Source organism: Periophthalmus magnuspinnatus, chromosome 19 (genome assembly GCF_009829125.3).
Source record: "Periophthalmus magnuspinnatus isolate fPerMag1 chromosome 19, fPerMag1.2.pri, whole genome shotgun sequence".
NCBI classification, from domain to species: Eukaryota; Metazoa; Chordata; class Actinopteri; order Gobiiformes; family Gobiidae; genus Periophthalmus; species Periophthalmus magnuspinnatus.
In genome coordinates, this window is record NC_047144.1 from 18,305,122 (window position 1) to 18,329,283 (window position 24,162).

General features: G+C 37.4%; 1 protein-coding gene across 1 annotated transcript in view; it reads right to left on the minus strand.

Moving 5' to 3' along the window:
* Window positions 1-24,162, minus strand: part of LOC117387069 (calcium-activated potassium channel subunit alpha-1-like) — a 96,207-nt gene that overhangs the window by 12,760 nt on the left and 59,285 nt on the right. The window contains exons 8-21 of the mRNA XM_033984460.2: window positions 23,197-23,367; window positions 19,928-20,019; window positions 15,101-15,211; window positions 14,309-14,414; window positions 14,127-14,209; window positions 13,918-13,987; window positions 13,249-13,404; window positions 13,040-13,149; window positions 12,760-12,828; window positions 12,394-12,480; window positions 11,936-12,012; window positions 9,683-9,802; window positions 7,638-7,670; window positions 4,523-4,616 (exon numbers count right to left, since the gene is read on the minus strand). Of these exons, the coding sequence (XP_033840351.1) occupies window positions 4,523-4,616; window positions 7,638-7,670; window positions 9,683-9,802; window positions 11,936-12,012; window positions 12,394-12,480; window positions 12,760-12,828; window positions 13,040-13,149; window positions 13,249-13,404; window positions 13,918-13,987; window positions 14,127-14,209; window positions 14,309-14,414; window positions 15,101-15,211; window positions 19,928-20,019; window positions 23,197-23,367 (1,379 nt within the window). The remainder of the gene's footprint in view (window positions 1-4,522; window positions 4,617-7,637; window positions 7,671-9,682; window positions 9,803-11,935; window positions 12,013-12,393; window positions 12,481-12,759; window positions 12,829-13,039; window positions 13,150-13,248; window positions 13,405-13,917; window positions 13,988-14,126; window positions 14,210-14,308; window positions 14,415-15,100; window positions 15,212-19,927; window positions 20,020-23,196; window positions 23,368-24,162) is intronic.

Sequence of the window (24,162 nt, forward strand, 5' to 3'; positions counted from 1 at the left end):
CCTCCCTTCAAACAGATATAAGGCAGTGTCCACCAGCAATCTGACCAGAGCTGAAGATGAGCAACCAAAAGTCTTCACTCCTATAACTTTTTGTTCAATGACAGATTTACCTTTGGCTTTTACTATGGATCAGACCTGGGCGACTGAGGGATTACACAGGCCTCTCCCTCTACTCCTAATTTGTTTGTAATAGTTAAATTATTTGCAAATCCAAAGTAGGCTCCATTAGTGAAGGATGCAGATGAGTGTCTATGTTAAAGTCTTTAGCTGGTTTTGGCTAAAGCTGCTCTGACTTTAGCCTGTGCTTCTTCAGTTTGATGAAAACATTCTTGAGCTACATAACAGCGTTTAGTGGTTTATACCTCAGCTAAATATTTCATCTGTCACTTTCCTCCACCTGAGAGCATGGAGCTGTGTCAGGACGGCTAATGCTAGCTGTCACCATGACGACAGTTAGCGGTGCAGTGGAGAAAAGTGTGTGTCACCAAGCGGCTGCTGCTGTGCCTGTGTGTGATAGGTCTTAGGGCCCGTCACATGAGACTGTCAGATCACATTATGATCCATATGACACTTATTCTACTGTACTCAACATATATATAAATATATAGTGTGTATATATATAAATCTATATCATTTGAACTATTAACCCAGAATGTTCTTTTAAGTGACAATTTGAACGTTTTTGTTATGATCTAATAAAGTCATACAAATGCTTTCATTTGTATTGCACTTTATGAGCTCAATAAACCTCTCAAAGCTCTACACTTTACTCCATGTGCTAAACTGCTCCTGTAGCCACAGCTGCCCTGGGGCAGACTCACTGAAGCAAGACTGCCAATCTGTGCCATCTGCCCCCAGCCACTCACTCACACACACACCACGTTCTTACCAACAGCAACAGCATGCACTGGTCTGAACTGATCCTAGGTACCGTAAATTTCGGACTACAAAGCGCACCTCAATATAAGCCGCACCAGCTAAATTTGAAAAGAAAATCAATTTTGTCCATATATAAGCCGCACCTGAATATAAGCCGCAGGTTTTCATATTGTAACGAGATATTTACACAGAAAGACTACCGTCCACGCTTTTTTTAAAAACTGTGCCTGAAAATTGGCACCAACACGACATCAACACGGGATGAACACATCTGCAGGTTTAGAAAATAAAGCTGCACCAACACGGAAAATCTGCTTTTATTTCCTCTGAAAACTTTTGTCGTCTTTTTACATTGACCAAGTTGGATTCATTGATGCCGAGCTCACGTGCAGTGGCTCTATTTCAGGGGTCGGCAACCCGCGGCTCCGGAGCTGCATGCGCTTCTTTCAGCCTTATACTGCGGCTCTGCGTGGCTTGGGAAAATAAATTTTAAGTATTTAATTGAAGTGTATTTTATTTCTGTTAGCTCTTTTTTATTGTAGTTTAAATTGGAAGATTATTATGATCTTAAAATAAAATTATATTTTCTTGTTTTTCGTTGCTCAAAATAAGCGTCACACTCACGGAACAATGTTCAAAACAAACACCGCTCACGTCTCACAGACACAGACACAGCTCACAGTCCTGCGTAAAGAGCCCTGATTTTCAGACGCTGTGCGCACATGGGTCAGGAGCAACTTTCGCCCGTCCCTAATGACACACTAATAAGCTCGTCCGTAGATGTATCATGAAAATCCTGCTGGAAATCGCCACAGAAATCTATTTGATGTAGTAGCAAGTATATTATCTGCTCTTGTCTCCGCGATGACGTTTCACGTATAACACATCAGACACGACGCACAAAAGTAGAGCCACAAGTGAGTGAAAATGAGCCAAAACAAAAGTCTTTGGAGAGCTTTTAACAAAGGGGAAAAGGACAACTGAGGAGCCAGAAGAGGAGACTACGACCTCCAAGAAAAAGAAAGATAAATTTAACAGACAACACCTACTTAAAATCTAGGTTTGTCGCTACAGGTGACTCACGTGCAGAGTCCGCTCTGCGTAACATGCGGGAAAAGCAAATGAGGCAAAGAAACCTTCAAAACTGCTTTGGCACATGGAGAATAAGCACCTGGGATTAAATGATACGCCTTTAGAGGTTTTTTTTTGTTTTTTTTAAAGAAACTGCGGAGCAGAGTAGACATAATCACATAATCAGCGCAGGGCTCACACTGATGCAGCGGTTTGGTGAGTTGTATTTTTTATGCACTTAAGTTATTTTTGCCATATTTATCTGCCACGTGTAGAAGGCTTGTCCGTGAAAATAAAACCTACATTATTCTGTTACATTATTATTATTATACACAGTGTTATCTTCATTTTAGATGTCAAAAATTATTTGCGGCTCCCAGTGTTTTATTTTACGTGGAAAGTGGGTCCAAATGGCTCTTTGCATGTTAAAGGCCGACCCCTGCTCTATTTCCTTCTTTATCTTAAAAACTGCATCATATCCATTTCATGATGCGCAAAATGATCGTTCAAAATCAAAACTAGTGAATTCTTCAGAGCAGAATCTTTCCCCACGTCTGTCTCACTTTTACGTTTACAGCTAGAGAGCGCCCCCCAGGGGCCGTTATCCAGTAAAATTCCATAAATAAGCCGCACTGCTGTATAGGCCGCAGGGTTCAAAGGGTGGAAAAAAAGTAGCGGCTTATAGTCCAAAATTTACGGTAGTTAATTTTCTGAGTGAAGGTTGAACGCTACAAACCATCAGTCAATATTTCAAGTCCCTGATATCCCTGTTTATAGATTCTACTGTTTTGCCTAATGGCACAATAACAGTAGGAATATGCATTGCCTGAAGTGGTGCTCATCAAGTTAGTAGACACACATCTGTACCACTAAAGTGAGCAGACATGTTAAGAAATGGTCCTGTGTTTGGGCAGTACAAATAAACTGTATCTATTGCTTGACTTGAGGTCAAAATAAGTCAGCTGTGTGCTGTTTGCATCCAATTAAAAAGCATTTTATTGTTCAATAACCAGGAAGTGTGTGTTGGCATGCTAGCTGTTGTTAGTTTTACCCTCATAGTAAAACCTCCACTTAGGACTCTGAGATGTTATGCTGGACCCAAAGCTCGACACAGGATTCAATCACACGCCTTCTCTTCAAACCACTGTCCATGATTATTTATTTAGCACAGCCTGAGGTGGGTTCTCTAAAAACATGGCTGATACCCTCTACACAGATGTTCACTCCTCTGCTTGTTCTGGTGCCGTTTCCCTCAGGCTAATTTAGGCATCTCCACCTCTACTGCGCCTCTAGTGCTACGTTTACACAAGCCGACAAAAGGCTAAAAGAGGAGGTATTTTCTACCAAAGTTCAAAAGCCTTTCTTTAAACAGGGTTATTCAGCAAAATTGACTTTTTAGAGCTTTGTCCCATATTCTAACACTGTTCCCTCATTAAAAACATGTCTGAAGAGGGTTTACATGTCATCCATGCATGTTTGAGTCATCTAGAGATCTCTCCCAGACTCTCCTGTCACTCAGACTGCACCTGGGCCAGATGGGACTCCAGTGTGGGACCGGTTTAGTTGTGGTGTGACACTTGAGAACCAGAGGCTGTGCTGTGTTTATTGAACATTAGTTGTCAAATCGCATCATACTAAATCTTTCCACCGCTTACAGAGGCATATATAGATTTCACCGACAACAGAGATGGAAGAAAACTTCAAGAATTTGCAGTAAAATATATTTGTAACTGTATTGTGGTACTGTGTTCTGAATACTGACTTCAACACTGGGCGGATGTGAGCTCTATCTCCTCAAATACAAGAGCGTTTAGGGAATTAACCTGTTTTATCTTGTCAACATGAGGCCGTGTTGTCATATTAAATAAATAGCATCTGAAGCTTTGAGACAGCTGTCAGCTAGCATTCAGTCATCTCCATAGAAATGCACTAATGTTAGCTTAGCCCTTAATGGCCATCAGCGTCCTCTCCTCTGTAATAACCTTGTATTGTCATCTGCAGTCAAACTCAAGTGGTGCTAAGCTAATGCTACGCGACAAGATAAAAGCCAGGTACTGTTTAAATGCCTTTGTAGTGTAGATATGTATAGTGAGCGGATGTTAGCGGCGAGAGAGCGCTAGCTAGAACCCAGCCTGGGGCGATCCATCCACGCGCTGTCATTACTGCCAGTCCTGTTTAAGAGCCACTCTGCCCTGTCACTGAGAGACTACAGGGATCCGGCTCCCTACACTGAGCACTCAGGAATGTAATAGTAGTAATGGTAAAAATGATGCTTCGGTTTGTACTTTTTTCACTCCATCCTCTGTGTGGTGGTAAACTGCTTCTATAGCTCCACCTGCCCTGAAACTGACTGAGACGTGGCTGCCAATCTGTGCCTTTGGCCCCTTCAACCTCCCATTCTACATCTACATAAACCATTTCAGCTAAATATATAGTACAGAAGCAGAATTGTTCCACCAGCTCCAGTTTAAACTTCAATGCAACCAAATAATGTGATGAGTTCTTTCACCAATAAAATGACATTATAACATTAATATTTCTTTCTACACATGTTCTCATCGGTGTCACTTACCTCATGATTTTGGGTGAAGAGTTTGGGGAGTTCCTCATGTTTCCGTTGCGTTGCTTTTTCTTTGGTGATAGAGCAGACTGTTGGTCGTCTTCAACTACAAAAATAATAATATTTAAGTATCAAGAATACAATTATATACAATTTTCATAGTAAAATAATGCAATTTCAAATATTACATTAATGAAAGAAAACACTGCAGACAGTGAGTTTTTGGACAGTTCACATTATGAATAGTTTAAAAAATTGAATAAAAACATTGAATATAAAAATACGTTTTATTCACACAAACACACCACACTGTAGTAATTTTACTTGTTTGACCAACAGTTCATATTTAATATTCTTTTGTTGTCCTTCATAAACTGATTTGTTATTTTCTAATTTATACATTTTTAACTAACAAAATTTTAGTTAGATTAGATTTACTCATGTTTAGATCTAGTTCACTCATGTTTTGTATGTGCCAAAACATGCAATACATTCATATTAGTATTTGGGAAGGGTCAAAGGGCTTCACTATTAGCAACATAAAATGTAGCATATTTAGCATAGCATCACATGTTTGGCTCTCCTTAGACTTTTAACACTAGCCAATCAACCAAATGCTAAACCAGAGTAGATTTATTTTTTACTTGTAAAATTTAAATTGAAATAGGCTTAAAAGAATGTACTTTATAGTAATTCATATTAACAGAAATAATTAAAGGTCTGTGAAACATTCACACAGTATTTGATTATTACATTTGATTAAAAATGATTGTTAAATAGCTGAGTTTACACTCTCAGTCTACATCACTCTACATAAAAACAAAACAAAAAACAAAACAAAAACAATACTTTTTACAAATTATATATATATATATATATATATATATATATATATATATATATACACACACACACACACACACACACACTCACGCACATATACATGCATGCATATATTGCCTGTGAAGAAAAACCTTTTTTGATACTTTTTTGCACATCACTCTCCAGGGCATTTACAACTAGAATCAAGGACGTATTATTAAAATACTTTGATAATGAGAAATAATATAGAAATAATATTATGAAGTTTAAAGGGAGTACCACAAGGTTGTGCTTTAGGACCATTAGTGTTAGTGAGTTCATTCAGTGTTAGAGGTTAAACTTTCCGGAGTCTTCCAAAACGGCCTATTATTTAGTATGCAGTCCCTTACACTGCCTCTGGGCGGCGTTACTCGGGTGGTATCTGTATTTGACGGGCAGGCTCTGAGCTCTCTGGAGCCTCTTGCCATCCGCTGATTGAGCCATGTGGCGTTTTCGGGGTGGGGGCAGCAGACTCCCCTTTCGGTTATTCACCAGTGGGACTAGCCCTGGTCCACTCTGCTGCCCCCTACTGGGCTCCAGGACGTGGTTCAGGTGATTGTACTGGAGCAGAGGAGGACCACCAGGGGCTGGAGAGAGGTCATTTAAACTCAGAATGACATTTATAAAGGTCAACTATTTCTATAAACCGCTATTTTAAAATTACAATTATATGTTTTATTAATTTATTTATTGTATTATTATTTCACTTTCTGGTGGAGGGTCCATCACTTGCTTGACCTTGAGATGCTATTGCTTTGCCTAGAATGTTTCACAGTTCAACATTAATCTTCTTCATCTCCAGAGACGAGAAAGTAGTGACACCAGTTGGCTGTAAAAACCTGTCGTGGGTTGTTTATCTTTTGCTCTATTTCATCAGTTTTGGTCAATTTTAAAACTGACTTTTTTGCACCCTCTGGTGGTTGTTCAAGAAAATACAGTCTTGACATTAGAAACGTTTTGAAGTGACAGATACAGAAATGAGCCTGAAGAATTGCTGTTTTGGTATTTTAATAAGAACAAGTACAACTGAATAAATGTAAGATAGATATGTTTAATGCCATACGCTGGAGTATTCCGGGCAAAGCATTAACATCTCCATGGAGACAAGCAGGTTGCCCCACACACACCTGAAACATTTAGCAGGAGCTTTAAGTCATTTATTGAAGAGGTTATAAAATAAGCTAATACAATAATAATATTGAAACAGTTTGGTTCCATATGTAAATGTTTTATTCAACAGTTTCAGTATGGAAGCTCAGAAGGGTCAAACCTAATCTGCTGACAGAGGAGGGTCAAACATGACGCTAACATTAGTTTTTTCGTGACACATATTGCTGTCCATTGTCCCATTATAATAACACCAAACTTAACCTACTTCACAGACCTGTCCCTTTAAACTGAGGACGTGCATTGTCTGAGCTTTAATCTACAGTGACATAAAAGCCCCGCATTACACCTTTAATAAAACATATTAGCATTACCTGCACATTCTCTGGGCTAATTCCATGTGGCACAGAAACGTTAATATTTGAATAATGAATGTTCCTCATTTCTATTAAAGACCACTTAAGCACGTGCTGCAGGTCCAGTGAAAAGCTGGGTGTGACACCCGCCTCCATATTTATAATAGAAATAAATGAGTTAGTACGACTCCAGGTTTTCAGAGTCTATTGTTATGTCACAGGAACAAGAATGTGACAGCACACATTAGCCAGCACCAGCAGCACCGAGACGGCGCCATTTTGAGATCGAGATCTGTGAACTGTAAAAATACACAATATTTTTCTCCCTTTGTTTTGCAGAAAATGATCTTTTTTTTTTTTACTATGGTTTAATTAGGATAATAAGTTTCAAGTAATTTCCATTTAAACTTTACTCCAAAAAGTAGAACTCATGTAAAGAGCTGATTTATGTGGCTCTTTTTGTCTCAACTTTATGTTATTCTTCTGAAAGTTTCATTTCACAAATCAGTTTCATAACATTTTAAAAACAGTGAGATCCTCCATTTTCTTTCACTGCTGTTTGTTGAAGGTGTTCAGAATCGTGTATAATCGTTAAATCATGGTGTTTTATTCTCACAATAATCGTCACTTTAAAATATGACACTGTGACATTCAGAGCCACAACTCAGACCCAGTCGCAGCCACATTTATCACGTTAAATCTAGCTGCCTTTAGTGACATCTGAAACCCAGCTATTTAAAGGGCCCATATTACACTACACACTGACAAACTCCAAACAGTCAAAGTGAATGAAATGCACTTACTTGATTTGATGTATCCGTTATAACTGTTTTTAGCTGAGGGAGAAACAGACAGGTTAGAACAGAACCAAAGCATTAATAGAGTAAATATGACAGTGTGTTTAAGGCACTTTGATGCGACATGGACTGAAGTGAGACAAGCAAAAGTGCGACAGATTCTAGAGGCTGTTAGTCTGACAAATGAAAGTGTCATTTTGAAGAAGTGATTTTGAATTTAGTTGATTGTTTACAGGTTAAAAAGTAAAGTGCTTCTTTCTACTGGAACATAGAAACACAAAATAAATCATAATTTTGTAACTTTTTAAAATTTGCTGCGATTATTTATTTATATTTTTGCATTCTCATCCTCAGATTGTAATCCCTGTGTAATCCCTTTTCGCAAGGTACAAATTAATTTAAAAGTGCTAGTTGTATTAAGTTATAATTTGGTGCACAGTAAAAAAAAAAAGAAAAGATAATATGATAATAATAAAATAAAAACATCTGCTCCAAAACCTTGAGTCTAGTCTTGAATGTGTGTCGTCCTTCAGCAGATTTGTTCAAATTTACAAGATAAAATTTTAAAAAATGTTCATATCTTTCATAAAAGAAAAACATTTAATGTTAAGAACAGCTCACAAATTCATATTATTACTTATTTCATCTCATTGTAATAAAGATCATAGATGCTGAGGCTCTCCACTGACAACACCCTGTTCAAACTGGCCCTGGGACTGTAATGCTCCAGAAGAGTCAGGGGCCAAGTGGGCTGCACATGCCCCACAAACGGAGCTCTGTACTGGGGTAAAGCGAGCGAGCATGTCCTGGTGACTCACAACTGTCACAGCCAGTACAATAACAGCCAGTCTCTACGAAAATGAAACGCAAACATAATTTCTGTGTCAGAGAGAATAAGGACAAAGAACCAAAAGGTAAGAGACAAGAAGCGGGTTGAGAAGACCCAAGGGAGGAGCCAGAATGCCCGGGGGAGGAGCCAGAGCACCCAGGGAGGAGTCAGAATGCCCGGGGAAAGGGTGAGAACATCTGGAGGAGGAGTGCGAACGCCAGGGGAGAGTAAGAACGTCTAGGGGATTTGAACAAAATATTGGGCTAAAAATATGACAGAATCTAATATTTTGAGGCAAATTGCATAAAGATTTACACACCGTTTCTGTCTTATGCAACATGTCAGCTCCATCCTGCTCTTAGCGTCAATAAAAACTGTATTTAGACCGAGATCTAAGCTCTTTTAGTCAAACCCAAAGTAGTGTTTTCCTATAGAGGTACATGGGGCAGGGAGGAGCTGCTTTGGTGCCATTTCATGTGGGTTAAACGAGCGCGACAAATCAAAACATGAAATGATGGTTGCTATGATAGTCGCGGTTGAAATGCCAAATGTGAAACTGGGCTCCAAATTGGCCCCTGCAACTGCCAGCTTCGACGGGCTTCATTTGGAGCCAAACGGTGCGGGTGACGTCACACTCCCTCAGTCCTCTTCTTTATGCAGTCTGTGATCACGATCTCTTTATCTCTTCTTGCTTTTTTATTAACTGCCCAGTCTTACACACAGCCATATTGTTAGAAGTCCATTATTTGGTACCATTCACATAACTCGCCTCAACAGAGTGTTCTCCTTTTGTACAATGTCATGCTCCCAGCTCCTAAAGGTCAGGCCTGTCCTCAGATTTGAAAAGCTGCATATTTCCTGTGGGGTTTTACATAGTTTTAAGTAGATTCAGTGTAGCTGCAGGAGGCATGTAGGTCAGCTGTGTGTCTGATTGTCAAGAGAAGCCTTTTACTAATCAATAATTCTTAATAAACATAGAAAGTGTAGGTGTAAGTGGTGGGTTAGTAGCAGATTTATTCAAGCCAAACATTAAAATACCAAGAGCATGCATCAGACAGAACCTAGAATCACATCCAAAAGTCCACATGTATATATAAGCCACGACAGGTATATTAACCACAGACATCACCACAGCAGCTAATGCCACAAGCTGACGGCTGGAGACAGGACACTGAGGCAGAGGTCGAAGGTCAAAGGTATGGCAGATCAGGTGACCACTTACGGGCCGAGCTAACAGAGACAGCGGAGAGCGGGACGTCCGAGCTACTACGGTGACTAAGAGACATGCACCCTGAACCAAAGCAACAGGCCAGGCGTTCAGTCGGGGAGGCGGCCATCTTAGCTACAGGTGCGTTGGGGACGACAAACAACAGGTTAATTAATCATGAAGACGTCGGTTTCACTCTCTTATGGGACCGTCTCATTCGATCCCATCACATAAACACTATTCGAAGTACATTTTCTTAAAGAGAAAACATCCAAAATTGCTCGTCCAAATGAATTCTTGTGCCTTGTTTTGGTAAATCTGGCATATTCACAAGTTCCAGGAGACATTTTGTTTTAAATAGTTAATCTCTGCATAAACGGTCATAATTTTAAATAAATATGAGACTATTCTGTTTAAAGGCCCATATTACACTATTCTCTGTTCTAATGTTGTTTCTTCATCACAAACAGATCTGGAGTTGTGTTTTGTTTCATTCACACATGTTTCTTAACTTGAAAACTACCACTTCATGACATCACAAGGTGGAACAGAGCATTTTGAGCTTTGGAGATGCAGACAGACTAATAATAAAGTGTTACTCAAACATGTGTGAATCAAACAAAACATAACTCCAGGTCTGTTTTTGAGGAGGTAACAATCTAATAGACAGGACTGTATTTATATGCATAGACAGGTAGATTTACATAACCACAGCCTGATCACAGTCTATATAAAAACTTGTATTTCCTTGTATAATTCTTCTCTTTTGGGGTATTTCTCTTGTGTGTAGTACTATTCAAATTAATACTCCTCTTCATTTCTACTGTTTTTGTAAGGTCTGCACTGACATCTGGTGGTGAAGTTGGGTGTGACAGTCTAATACATGAATGAAAGTGCTATTGTGTTTTCCACCTCATCCCAGTTCATTCAATCGTTAGCATGCTAGGAGGTTTTTTGTAATATTTTTTCATATAACATCCAAGTGTTTTTGTTTTTCGTGCAAATGAACAGAGGTCCTCAGGCTTCAAACATGCAACATCACTGCATTCACTACAGGCTACTTCAGGGTCAGGCTGCGGTCAGGAAATGTTCATGTTACTCACAATAAACCACTAAAATATAAACAGAGTCCACAGCAGCAGGAGGGAACACACAGAAGTATACAGACGCTCACCAGCAGGTACATCACTTCAACATGTACTTCAACATGTACTTCTACATATACACGAGCAGGTACATAACTTTAACATGTACTTCAACACGTACTTCTATATATACTTCTATGTATACATGAGCAGTCATAAACACACAGCTTCTCATTGTATTCTATATTTTTACTACATTATAAACACACAGAAGACATCAAATATATGAACCAAGAAATATCCTATTATGTAGTAGACCAAAAAGGTAAATAACTCTACTGAATCCTAGATATTTTAAGCAAAAGTAAGTGGTAAGCAAGTAAAGGGCAGAAACTTTGAGGATTTGAATGGAAAAAAGAAAATAGTCTTTTTTTACTACATAATTCCCTATTTCTTGCTTCATAAATCTGATGTCTTCTGTGTGAATATAAAATGTAGAAAGTAGTAAAAATAAACAAAAAAACATTGACTGAGGCTGTGTCCAAACTTTGGTTGTGTTGATTTGCAAATCATTTTGGGCCGTGGGTGAAAATAAGGGACTTTCAATGAACATTTTTAGAAATGACTAATTTGAATTATGACATTCAATTAACATCTAAACATGTTGATTTAATGTCAGAAATATATTTATTTTAAATGTTAATATATCTAAACATTTAAAAATGAGTATAATATTTATTACATTAAATTAACATGCTGATACATCTAAACATTTAAAAGATAAATACATATTTAAAGGGGCACTATGTAACTTTTCTGATGAGGAGTCTACCACCTGCTCATCTCCATGGAAATGTTATTGCTTTGCCTGGAATCTTCCACAGTATGGCATTAAACTTCTCTAGGTCACACCCAGGCCAAGTTACATGTCAGATCTGTGGAGAGGTGCGCTTGCTTGTTCTTCATGTTTTTCATGGTGTTTTTGAGCAATAACAACACCTATAACTGAATAAATCCAAGCTAGATAAGTTTAATGCCAAACTGTTGAGCATTCACGGCAAAGTAATTACATCTCCACAGAGGCAAGCAGGTGGCGGACGTCCACAAAAAGTTCAAAAGTTTAAATAGTGTAACTTTAAATGACTACACAACAAAATATGACTAAATATAAAAACAAACATACTTTTCTTGCATCCACATTTCTTGATGCGTTTTGGGTCAGTGATGTCATCGTGACAGGCTTTACAATAGAACAGAGCCCTGAGGAGAATATACATAAAACATATTAAATATAGTATATAACTATACTATATAAATATACACAAGTACTTGACCTGTTTATATCACATACACTTCATATAACATTACTGATACAACCTGAATGCTCTTAAAGACACGTTTACAATAGAACAGAGCCCTGAGGAGAATAATAATACATATTACATATACTTATATACATAAATACTTAAACTGTTTATATCACATACACTTTATATAACACTACTGATACATCCTGACTGCTCTTAAAGACACGTTTACAATAGAACAGAGCCCTGAGGAGAATATACATGATTATCACATGTGCTTTATATAAAACTATGGCTTCTTCCAGATTTGCTGCATATTTAAAATCATCTTTACCTTTTCACTTCTTTGGCGTCGCTGGCGATGAAGAATCCCAGTGTCCCCTCTGTCATTTTCACGTGGTTCCCCGGGTTGATCAAAGTGCTTCAGATATTCAAAAACAGAATATGAGCCATATGAGCATTACACGGTCGACAATGAGAATTAGAGTTCACTTTAATAATAATAAAGCCTTGGATTAGTTCAGCATATTGTAAGACTCAAACGCCACATTCTACAAAAGGTTTAGGCGTATAATGGGTATCTAACCTCAGACCTGTGGGTTGGAGGGTGAGTGCTCTACCACTGAGTCAATGCCACATGTTTTGTTTGTCTGTTGTGTCTTGTATTTAAATAAAGATTGACTGAATGGAGGTGCCGTACCTGCTCTCTCTCTGGTCAGACTTGTACTCGATGGCGATGAGCAGCAGCTTCAGCTTCACATAACACAACCTGAGAAGGGAAAAGAAAAAAACATTTGGTAGATTCTCATTATAAAACAATATCGTAACATGTGTCTTCCATAGCGAGATAGTATTAAGCTACTGCAAGACAACAAGACAGTATTTAACCACTGTGAGATAAAGTAAAGTTACTAGTCCAATCCAAAATAACATTACACCAACTATATTCTTTCATGTAAAATACTCAAACAGATCCTCACTCGCAGATGACGGGGAAGGACAGTCCCACAAAGGCACTGGACAGATACTCCGTGTACATCTCATTGGACACGCCCTCCAGGTAGTACTTCTGCCAGGTGTCCTCCTCGATCTGAAGAAGCACACAGATGTAACTCTGGCCTGATGTGTACGATCTAATCCAGAGAAGGTTATTTATTTGTATAAATACTGTGTGTGGAACAGTCCAGACCTTGATGAAGGACCTCATGGAGAAGAGGTTGGCCAACATGGTGGACAGGCCCTGAGCCAAACAGCTCTGAGCGATGAACCCGAGCTTCAGCTCAGCCAGGCAGATGGCGTCGTCCCCCTCTTTCCAGGTCCAGCTCGGGATGTTCAGCAGGTGCGCCTACAGGGGGCACAAGAGAGCAAAGGTGGAGTAATAAATATTTTAGATAATATTTTTGCTGCTTTCAAACTATTTCTGGGAATCTGGGAAACTCCACCTAATATTTGAGACAAGAAGAATTGAGAGTAAAGAAAGTAACAATTTGCATTTCAATAAATTAATAAATAACTTATGTAAAGGTGCACTGTGTAACTTTGCTTGGAGAGTTTCACAGTATGACATTTAACTAACCTTTAGTTCATTACAGGTGCTTTTTATGGCTCAAATACACCTTGAAAAACATTCTCACTGTGAGCAGAGTCACCTCTCCACAGATCTGACATATAACTTAGTAAAGTTAGCATCACCTGCTTGTCTCCACGGAGATATACATGTTTAATGCCATACAGTGGAACATTGTAATCAAAGCAAAAACATCTCCTTGGAGGGAAGCCAGTGGGAAAGTTCCATAGTGCACCTTTAACTTAATGTAATGTAAGTTAATAAATGATCACAGGTTCACTTCAGTCTGACCTTGTTGTGGTACTGCAGCATCTGGGTGATGATTCTGATCTTTGGGTGGTAGTTTTTTATGGAGATCACTCTGGGTCAGAAAATAAGTTTTTATTAAAAATTGAAACATGAATATGAATTACTATTATTTAGTTTCAGTTTCCAGTAAATAAAAAAACAGAGTTTTTAGTTTTGTTTTGTGATTTGCACAAATAAAAATAAAAGTTCACCTCATGATGTTGGAGGCGTCCTCAGCATCAGGGTCAGCACAGTATTTATTTGCCAAAATCAAACAGGCATCGGCCGATTCGATCTGGAAACACAAACCAAATGTTTATGGAATCTGAAACACAAATTCTCTGTACCATACAGTTAACATTTTAAAATAATAAAGCAGTAGATTATTGCGTACCTTGACGCGGGCCAGGTCGTGTGGGTTCAGGACAGAGCCCTGGTAAAACTCCACCTGAGTGAAGTGACGCTTGAACAAGGCTTCCAGCTCAAGATTAGGGGAAATACTGAGGACAAAAACATCATTTAATCTTAATCTAATCTGGTCCAAATGTGATTTACTTTAAAAAAAAAGTTAAAAAAAAAGTAAAACTGTCACAAAAACACATTCTGAAGTGTGGAACAGCTGCAGAACATTACTGAAAATCACAGACAGAGAAACCCCCAAAGCAACGATCCATTAAACCCTCTGTATAAATGAACCGTTGATTTTTAAAACAGTGGCTCTGGTCACATGCAAACACAAATCTGATCATGATTTGATGTTTAATGACAACTGATAACTCCAGAAGTCAAATGTCTGATTTCTCTCTGATAGTTCACACCTGAGCAGGTTTAGACCAGGAAAATTATGTAAAAAAAAAAAACGTAAACTAAAAATAATTATTTCTTTTCAAAATTTGTTTTCCATATCCAACATCCGATTATTGTAGTTCTGATTTTGACTGGTCGTATAAATCTACCCATTAACAGTAAGGCAGTATCTGATCATTATTGGTTGAAAAACATCCATATTGGACCAACTCAAATGGAATTCTCATCACCTCAAGTCTATGGAGGCTATAGTGATGATTGTGAAAGGTCTACTCTAAATCATGCTCTATATAAACCAGTTAAACCATTCAAGAGACAAGCGGACGAGCCTCGGACGTTTGCCCCAATCAAATGAAAGAAAACAAACAAACAAACTCACTTATGGAGAAAAACGATTTCTACATTGACATCATCCCTGTCCTTGTGTAGGAAGTCTTTGAGGAAGTTGGACACACTTTCCAGAGTAATGTGGCCACAGACGACGATGTGCCTGCAGGAGAAAAATCAGGGACACAAAAACTAGTACAAAATTATATAAAAAAAAAAACACCAAATATTTCTTTTTTCTGACCTAGAAAGATTAGATAGACAAGAATAATGGTTTATTAGACTAGTCTAGCGTAGCGTGTATGTCAATTTTGCATTGGTTGCTTGGTTTTCTCTGTTGGACTGACCACAATGTGCCTACAAGACAAACATCAGGGCATAAACTACTTAAAACCAATATAAAAACCCACATCTTGAACAAAAAAAAATGACTGAGCAAAAAATATTTTGTATTGGTTGTGTTACTGTCTTGTACAACAATATTCCTGCAAGACAAAACAAAGGGCAGCAACTACTATTAAAACATTGTCTGACCTAGAATGAAAAAAATATGATGTATAATTATGAGTATTGAGCAAAAATGTTTAATTAGTCTACACCACATGAGAGTTTTGTATTGGTTACATATTAAAATAATGTGCCTGCAAGACAAATATCAGAGCAACAAAACTAATATTAAATTGGCTTAACTAAAAACACTACAAAAAACTAAAAACAATAAAAGATTATTATCTTCTGACCTAGAATTTAAAAGAAGATTACTGAGGGGAGATGTTTAGTTAGCCCAGCATATGTGTAGGTTTTGCATGGGTTTAAGTTGCTGGATTCACTTGGATGTTCCCGCAAGACAAAAATCAGGGCAACAAATCTAATATTAATAAATGATTAGACTAGAACACTAAAAGATTTATATTTTTTCTGACCTCAATTCAAAAACAAGAGATTATTGAACGGAAATGTTTAGTTTTCCTGCATGTGAGTCGTGTGGAGCTGTATTCTCAGATTGAGAGGGTCAGAGCTGCTGCAGATTATAAACCAGGATTAGAGCAGGATTATAAATATATCAGATAATAGACTGGACAATTGAGAATGAGTTCACTGAGTTTGTACTTTGAAAAAACAGAACATTTTTTGATTTATTGTTATTTATACATTGAGACCCATCACATCAATGAACCTTTGTGCTATGGCTCACTGTTGTGTAGTTTATTAAAGGGGACGTGTTGGGCTTTTAGCATTTTTAAGATGCGTTTCCCTCATGTGCAGGTAAGCATGTATGGTCTTGCATTTGATGCTTGATTGCTCTGAAAATTTGTTTTCACCTACCCCCTATCTCCGCCCTCTGCTCTGTACTCAACACAAGTCAATTCACCTGTTTGTATTATTAAGACTATAAAAGACTATATGAATATTGTGGTTTACAATGAAAAATAATAATCTGAATTAATTAATTCACAACATAAAATACAAAAAAATCTAAATAATCTTCTGAATATCCTCCATGTTGTTGTGAAGTTTATATGCCGCCGTTTCCTTTATCCCAAACACATGTATGCTGCTGCTTCTTTTATTCAAAACACATGTATACTGTTGTTTCCTTTATCCCGAACACATGTGTAGGTCTACATAAAGTGCATTCTATAGATTCTCCTCATTTATATATTTACAACATAAACATTTATTTGTAATTTTGATCCATGTGGTTTATAATGTGTTTTATAATGTGCTTTTTTAATGGGGTTAATATGAGGTTAATGTCACATGATACAAGAGAAATTGAAGTTAGTAAAGGTCAGTCAGGTTTACCAGAACACAGATGCTGAAAGGAAAAGAAAGGGTTAAATTAAAGGGCCAGTATCGTCAAAACGGACCACAGCACCTCATGACGTCATCAGGTGGTAGGCCAGAAATGCTCCTTTGTGTTTTTAAAGTCCATACACCTTTAGAACACAATCTAAACCTACTGGAAATCATCATTTCTTCACTGAACAGTTAAACAACTTCACCATTATAATATTTACTGATTTTTGTGAGGCCTTGGGGACATTTTCCAGACACATTTTAAACACAATACAGAACAAGAACATCATGCGACATTCTCACCCAAATCGAGAATCTTTTAAAAGAGCAGCTGAATATTTAAATAAAAACAATAATGATCTTACCTCCTTCGCCGTTTCACCTTGACCTCCATATTCACACATTAGCGCACATTAGCATTAGCGCACATTAGCATCACCAGTGCCCAAAGAATGAATGAGCTCACCCATAAATCATTACTTATGTCATTTTTTTGGTTAAAATTTAATTAAGAAAAGCTGATTTTAAACGAGATTAGTTTCCTCTACGAACCAGCGCCAGCAGTGAACCCACAACACGAACACAAACCAGCCAAAGCAGAGCCGTTCCATTTCCGACGTCGAGGCAATTTTTAAAACATATTTTTCATAATCAACCATATTTTTTTAGTTTAATTTTTTTTTTTTTTTTTTTTTTGTCTATTTAACTACCAGAGCTCAAACTGGTGACTCTTTTAATTATGAATACATTTGTTCTTACTTGTTTTATTATTACTGCTGAAAAACTACTCTCTGGATCTACTTAGTACTATTTTAAAGCAACACTGTGTAACTTTGTGGAAGTGGAAGGTCACCCGAATGATTCCATAGAAACAAGTTAAAATCATACTCTGAAACATTTTCTTTGGAGGTAGATGGGTTTTAAGCCAAACTGTGGAAACAGCCTCCAGGCCAAATAAGAGTGAGGTTTGTGGAGATGCAAGCCCGCTCACAGTCAGGATGCATGTTTTTTACTGTAATCAAAATATACAAACTGGAAAAGTCTGTTTTGGGGGTAAAAAGTTACACAGTGGGGCTTTAAAGTTCTACATTTATACTTATTATGAAAAAGGTCCCTGATTCTGAAGGTGTAGGTTGGACTGAAGAGAGGCCAAAGCAGCAGAGAAACAGTGACATTTTTAAAAGCAGAAAAGAAACAAAGGAATAGAAGTGATGTGATGATTTTAATGAAGTGATAAAATGTGACTTGTGTAAACTAATGTAGGGGGGAAGAGGGAAGGATGAACGGGGTGGTTTCTGGAGTGTTTCGCTGTATCATAAATGGTGATAATGACGTTTAGTGAGAACTCTTCAGAATAACACAACACAACGAAACAGTTCATCGCTGGTCCGTTATCTGAATGTTCTCATGAGTTATGGAGTGAATGTTTTATTTAAAATGTGTCCGATGCTCTGTGACTGGCTTGAAATGCTGTGTTTGATTTGTTAAGCACAAAGTGAAAATGATACAAAATCAAACATAATATAATGTGTGTATATAATGTGTTTATGTGTAAATAAACAGTTACATGAAGGATTTTCAAAATGGTCACTTTTCATTCAACATTTATCCATCAGGTCCACAATGCAACACCAGAAAATAGTGTTGCATTGTGGACCTGATGGATAAATGAATGAATAAAATCTGAAAATAGATTTGAATAAGTGTAATTGTCTGAAGAAATATTGAATTAACTGATTCACGCTGTGATAATCTTTTGTCAAATACAGTGAAAATCCTCCATGTCCCACCACCAAGTGACCACATGTGACCACAGGAAAAATCTCAACAACAGGGTCCCTTTAAACCTGTTTGAACCCAACGCCTTTAAGCCTGTTTGAACCCGACACTTTAAATCTGTTTTAAACCAACCCCTTTAAACCCATTTGGACCCAACCCTTTAAACCCATTTTAACCCAACCCCTTTAAACCCATTTGGACCCAACCCTTTAAACACGTTTGGACCCAACCCTTTAAACACGTTTGGACCTGACGCTTTGCAGCCGTTTTAACCCAACCCCTTCAACCCTGTTTGAACCCAACCCTTTAAACCCGACCACTACCGTTCATTCATACTGGGAAAGTGTCTTGCCCAGAGACACAACAGTAGTCTGTGGGTCTGACTGATAATAAAACATTTTAAACCAAACATTATTGAGATTTTTCCAGTGTAAAAATGAAGCAGCAACACAAGAACAACGGCCTTTTCTTCAGCCAGTGTGACTTTATGAAACAAACCTGGACCGTCTGTTTTATTCTGTCATCTCCAGGTTTAAAGGCCCATATTACACTATTCTGTTTAAAGGGCCCATATGACTCTATTCTCTGATCTCTGTTCTAATGTTGTTTCCTCATCACAAACAGACCTGGAGTTGTGTTTTGTTTCATTCACATGTTTAACACACAAACCCTGCATGTTTAGGTTGAATTTTTCTCTCAAACTGAAGGTGGAACACTCTGTTCCACCTTGTGATGTCATCATGTGGTTATACAGGAAGTGCTCCACTGTGTTTTTAAACTCCACACACCTTCACTAGAATCATTTGGATCATTTCAGCCCTGGAATTGACGATCTCTACTGAACTAAAGGTAAAAGGAGCCATTAACTTGAAAACTACCACTTCATGACATCACAAGGTGGAACAGAGCATTTTGAGCTTTGGAGATGTAGACAGACTAATAATAAAGTGTTACTCAAACATGTGTGAATGAAACAAAACACAACTCCAGGTCTGTTTTTGAGGAGGGAACAACATTAGAACATGGCTTAAAGCTCACAGGGGTCAGTGTTGTGTAATATTGGACCTTTAGACTAAAGTCACACACACCACACCGTTAAGTCACCGTGAAGTGACCGTGACGATCTCTCAGGACTTACTTTCTCCCTCGAGTCGAGTTATAGCTCCCTCCGTACTTCTTCCGATTTAAGATGAGAGCTGCAATTTCGGGAACGTAGCGAGCAAACATGGCCTACATGCATAAACAGAGACAGAACAAAAGCATGCACAGGCTCTCCAGACAGGGGCGCCAAAATACTTACTTTCGACCATTTACGGCACTATACGAACCGCCGTATTTCTTGCGGTTTCCTATTAACTCTATGATTTCAGGGACGTAGCTGGCAAACATGGCCTAAGGAGGAGACAGAGAACAGGCTAAAGCACGAGCAGGGAGAGTTTTTAGAGTTTCAAAAGTTTAGGGCTTAAGAAGGCAACCCAGCTCTAAGTAAAAAAATAAAGGTACAGTATGCAACTTTCTGCATGAACATGGACATATAAAGTCATACTCTGGGACATTCTCCATGGAGATAGATGCGTGTTATGTTATGCTATGTCATGTTATGTTATGTTATGTAGTGTGGAAGATGTAAGCTCACTCAGAGAAGGTCCATGTTTGTCTATGTTCTTCAATGAAGGTTTAAAGATAAACCTTTAAAAGCATGATTTATTTTAGTGTATAAGTTACATACTGTAGCTTTAAGTAAAAAGTGAAATGTATAGATATTTTTACACTAAAATATGTATAACTAATCACTTTGCTTTGATTTCACATGTGGCTGTAATGTTGAAGACAATATAAAGGCTGTTACATTACAAGATACATGCCACGATTATTATTATTATTTATTTATTTATTATTATATATTTTTTTAATCATCTGTAGATGTGTTTACATGCTCTGCTTCTACTTAGAGTAAACAAATTAATACCTGTTTTATTTGTATGTGATCGCACAGACAAAAATCTAAGAACATTTTTAAAATAAACATGCAAAAACAACATACAAATTACAAAGGCTTGAACAGGCTTTGGCCCGTCGAGCCTCAGTGAAAATAAATATAATGTAATGACATAAGGCCATGAGAAGTTTATATTTGTATTAATGTTTATATAAATGTTCACTCTTAAAACTTTGTTCATCAAGTGAATGTTTGACTTTACAGAGAGACTGGGTTGCCAAATTACTTCAGAAATTCAGCTAAAAATTGAGTAAAGTTTATTATAAAAAGATTATGAATGTAGAAGAAAAACTGTGGAATTGGTTAAAAAAGAAAATGGAACTTATCAGGAAATGTTTGAATAGATTTGGTAAATAATAAATAAATTGTAAAAAAAAAAAAATAAATAAAAAAAGATAGAGAAATCCTTTTGTGCCATGTTTAGTCCAACAAACACATGTGCAGTTCATTTGGAGAGAGGAGGAGGAAGAGAAAAAGGAGAGGAGAGAGGAGGAAGAGGAGGAGGAGAAGAGGGAGGAGGAGGAGAGAGAAGGACAAGGAGAAAGAAGAGGAGGAGAAATAATGCTGAAGAATTCTGACATTTGCACAGTGGACCTGGAAATATGAACTTTGCAGAAATATCATTAATATTAGAAGATTTATACTAAATTTATACTATCCTATACAACTGCTATACTACTGCTCTACTATACTATACTCCCAATACTATACTACCACTATTATACTAAACTATACTAGACTTCCACAAAAGTAAAAGCTCATCTAGAGGGAGGGAGGGAGGCTTTAGTGTCACTGTTCACTTTCATTTCATTCACATTTCTGTAGCAAGTGTGTAGTCCCATTTTAGACCTGGTTTTGTCCTGTTTTAGACCTGGTTCAGTCCTGTTTTAGACCTGGTTCAGTCCTTGTATAGACCTGTTTTAGACCTGTTTTAGTCCTGGTTTAGATCTGCTGATATTTCCTGTGATACACTGTGTAAACAGTTTGTAAATCCCTGGTTGAAACCTCAAATAAAGTTCAAGCTGCTGCTTTCAGTCATCTAAATGAATCAGACCCTCTCTATTTCTCTCACTGTCTCTCTCTTTATCTCTCTCGCTCTCTTTCTCTCACGTATCTGACAAAATTAAACTTGTCGGCACACAGTCTAATCTTCCTGTTTAATTCTCACAGATTTGGCCTAAATCTCCAAACGCTCTCGTCTTTAAACCAGTGTTTCTTCTTCTATGTTGTCTCTTGTGTTTTCTAAATATTTTTATTATTTCATTTTAGAGCTGTATAATATTAAATTTTTTTTTTTTTTTTTTATCGATTATTTCAATTAGAACATGTTTGTAGAATCTGAAGCACAGGAACTAGAGCCTTTATAATGAGCTTTTTGAGGATATTCTTTTACTTATGTTAAAATCACACTGAAACAATCATTTATCCAGATTTATATTAACTGTGCAGCTGTTACAAAAATCCATAAGAAAGTGCAATATAACTATGTGTGTTTTAATAAACCAGTTCATATCTGTTGGGCTTAAGTCCATAGTCTAAGTACATGTGCAAAGTCATAAATCCTTGAACAGTTTCCATCTGTTTATTCAAATGAACCGTCGTCATGGTGTTTGTTGGAAAAGAGAGAAGGGGATGATGTCACCTGAAATTAAAATACTTCAACAAAACTAGATTAATAATGATCATCACAGCAGCAGTATGCGAACGACCATATTATTAGGAACATGTACATTCAGTTACTACTGACTTATACCCTCTTATACCCTGATGGACCCCTGTCTATTTACAGGTGTCCGGGTTAGTCAGTTCCATGAGAAAAAGCTTAAATAGTTGGGGAAAAGGGGGGTGACTATGGAACTTTCCGTGTTTGTCTCTATGGAGAGGTTAATTCTTTGCCTGGAATGTTCCACAGTTTGGCATTCAACTTATCTATTTCCATGGAGACAAGCAGGTGGTCTATCTGGCCAAGTTACAGGTCAGATCTGTGGAGAGGCCGCCCCGCTCACAGTAAGAATGTGTAATTTCAAGGTAAATTTTAAGCAATGAATAAACACAATAAATGTAACATTGATAAGTGTAATGCCATACTGTGGAACACTCCAGGCAAAGAAATAACATCTCCATAATTAATAATTGTACCTAACAATATGGCCGCCGTTTGGTTGATGATCTCACAAACACAAAAATGATGATCTGGACTCGTGCCCAGTGTGAGTGTAATAAAGTTATGAGGTTTTGAACGTGAACTCTAAATGTATATACATGCATGTATCTATATATATATGTGTATATATATATATATATATATATATGTGTATATATATATATATATATGTGTATATATATATATATATATATGTGTATATATATATATATATATATATATATATATATATATGTGTATATATATATATATATATATATATATATATATATATATATATATATATATATATATATATATATATATATATATATATGAATATGTACATATGAATATACACATATGTAGATGTATATATAGAGGTAGATGTATATCTAGATGTATATAAACATGGATGTGGTTTTACCAGTCCTCCGAGGATGAAGAAGACCATGAAGAGTCGCCCGAGTGTGGTCTTTGCGTAAACATCGCCGTAGCCCACCGTCGACATGGTAACCATCAGGAGGTACACACACTCCCAGTACGACAGCGCCTGCGAGTTCTGGAAGTTCTCCCATGGGTCCCCAGAATTCTCCACCTGGAAACAAAATGGCCGATTAAACGAGGACGAAGATATCACTGCAGTTAAAGGTGCAATGCGTAACTTTTTTACAGGAGGGTTAGCCATCTGCTCATCTCTATGGAGATGTCACTGCTTTACTTTGAATGTTCCAGTTTGGTATTCACCATTATCTATCACTATAAAGATATAAGGTGACGTAATCAGGCTAAGTTACGGGTCAGATCTATGGAGAGGCGAGCCCGCTCACAGAAAATACAATTTTCCAAGGCATTTTTTAGCCATAAAAACTGTAACTGTATTACATCAATGCAAAATAGTTACGTTATATAACATACTGCAGAACATTTCAGAGCAAAATCATCTCCATGGAAACAAGCAGGAGGTGGTCTCATAGTGCGAAGGTCATGTGCCTTTAACTGATTCGATCTGCGGATCTGTCTGCGTGTTCAAGAAAAAGGTTTAGACTTTAAATGCACATATGTCAGATATGTGCTCTGATGTGAGGTCAGGCATGTGGTCAGATGTACTAGTCCTTGTTGTAGTTATTGTTTGAAACGTGATGTAAACTTAAATAAAAAACATTGAGAATATTGAGAGGTTGAAAACATCCAGGAGACGTCCCAGTACTTCCTGTTCCAACGGGAGCCTGGAGAGGACAAAAGTCTGAAGGGGAAACATTTTTAGTGATGATTTTAAACATTTTTGAAAAATAAAAACACCAGGGTTTTCTGTTGTAAAAAGTTAAATCAGGATTAATGTTCAAACAGACAGTTCTTTAGTAACATGTTGTATTTAACATTAATGCTCAAA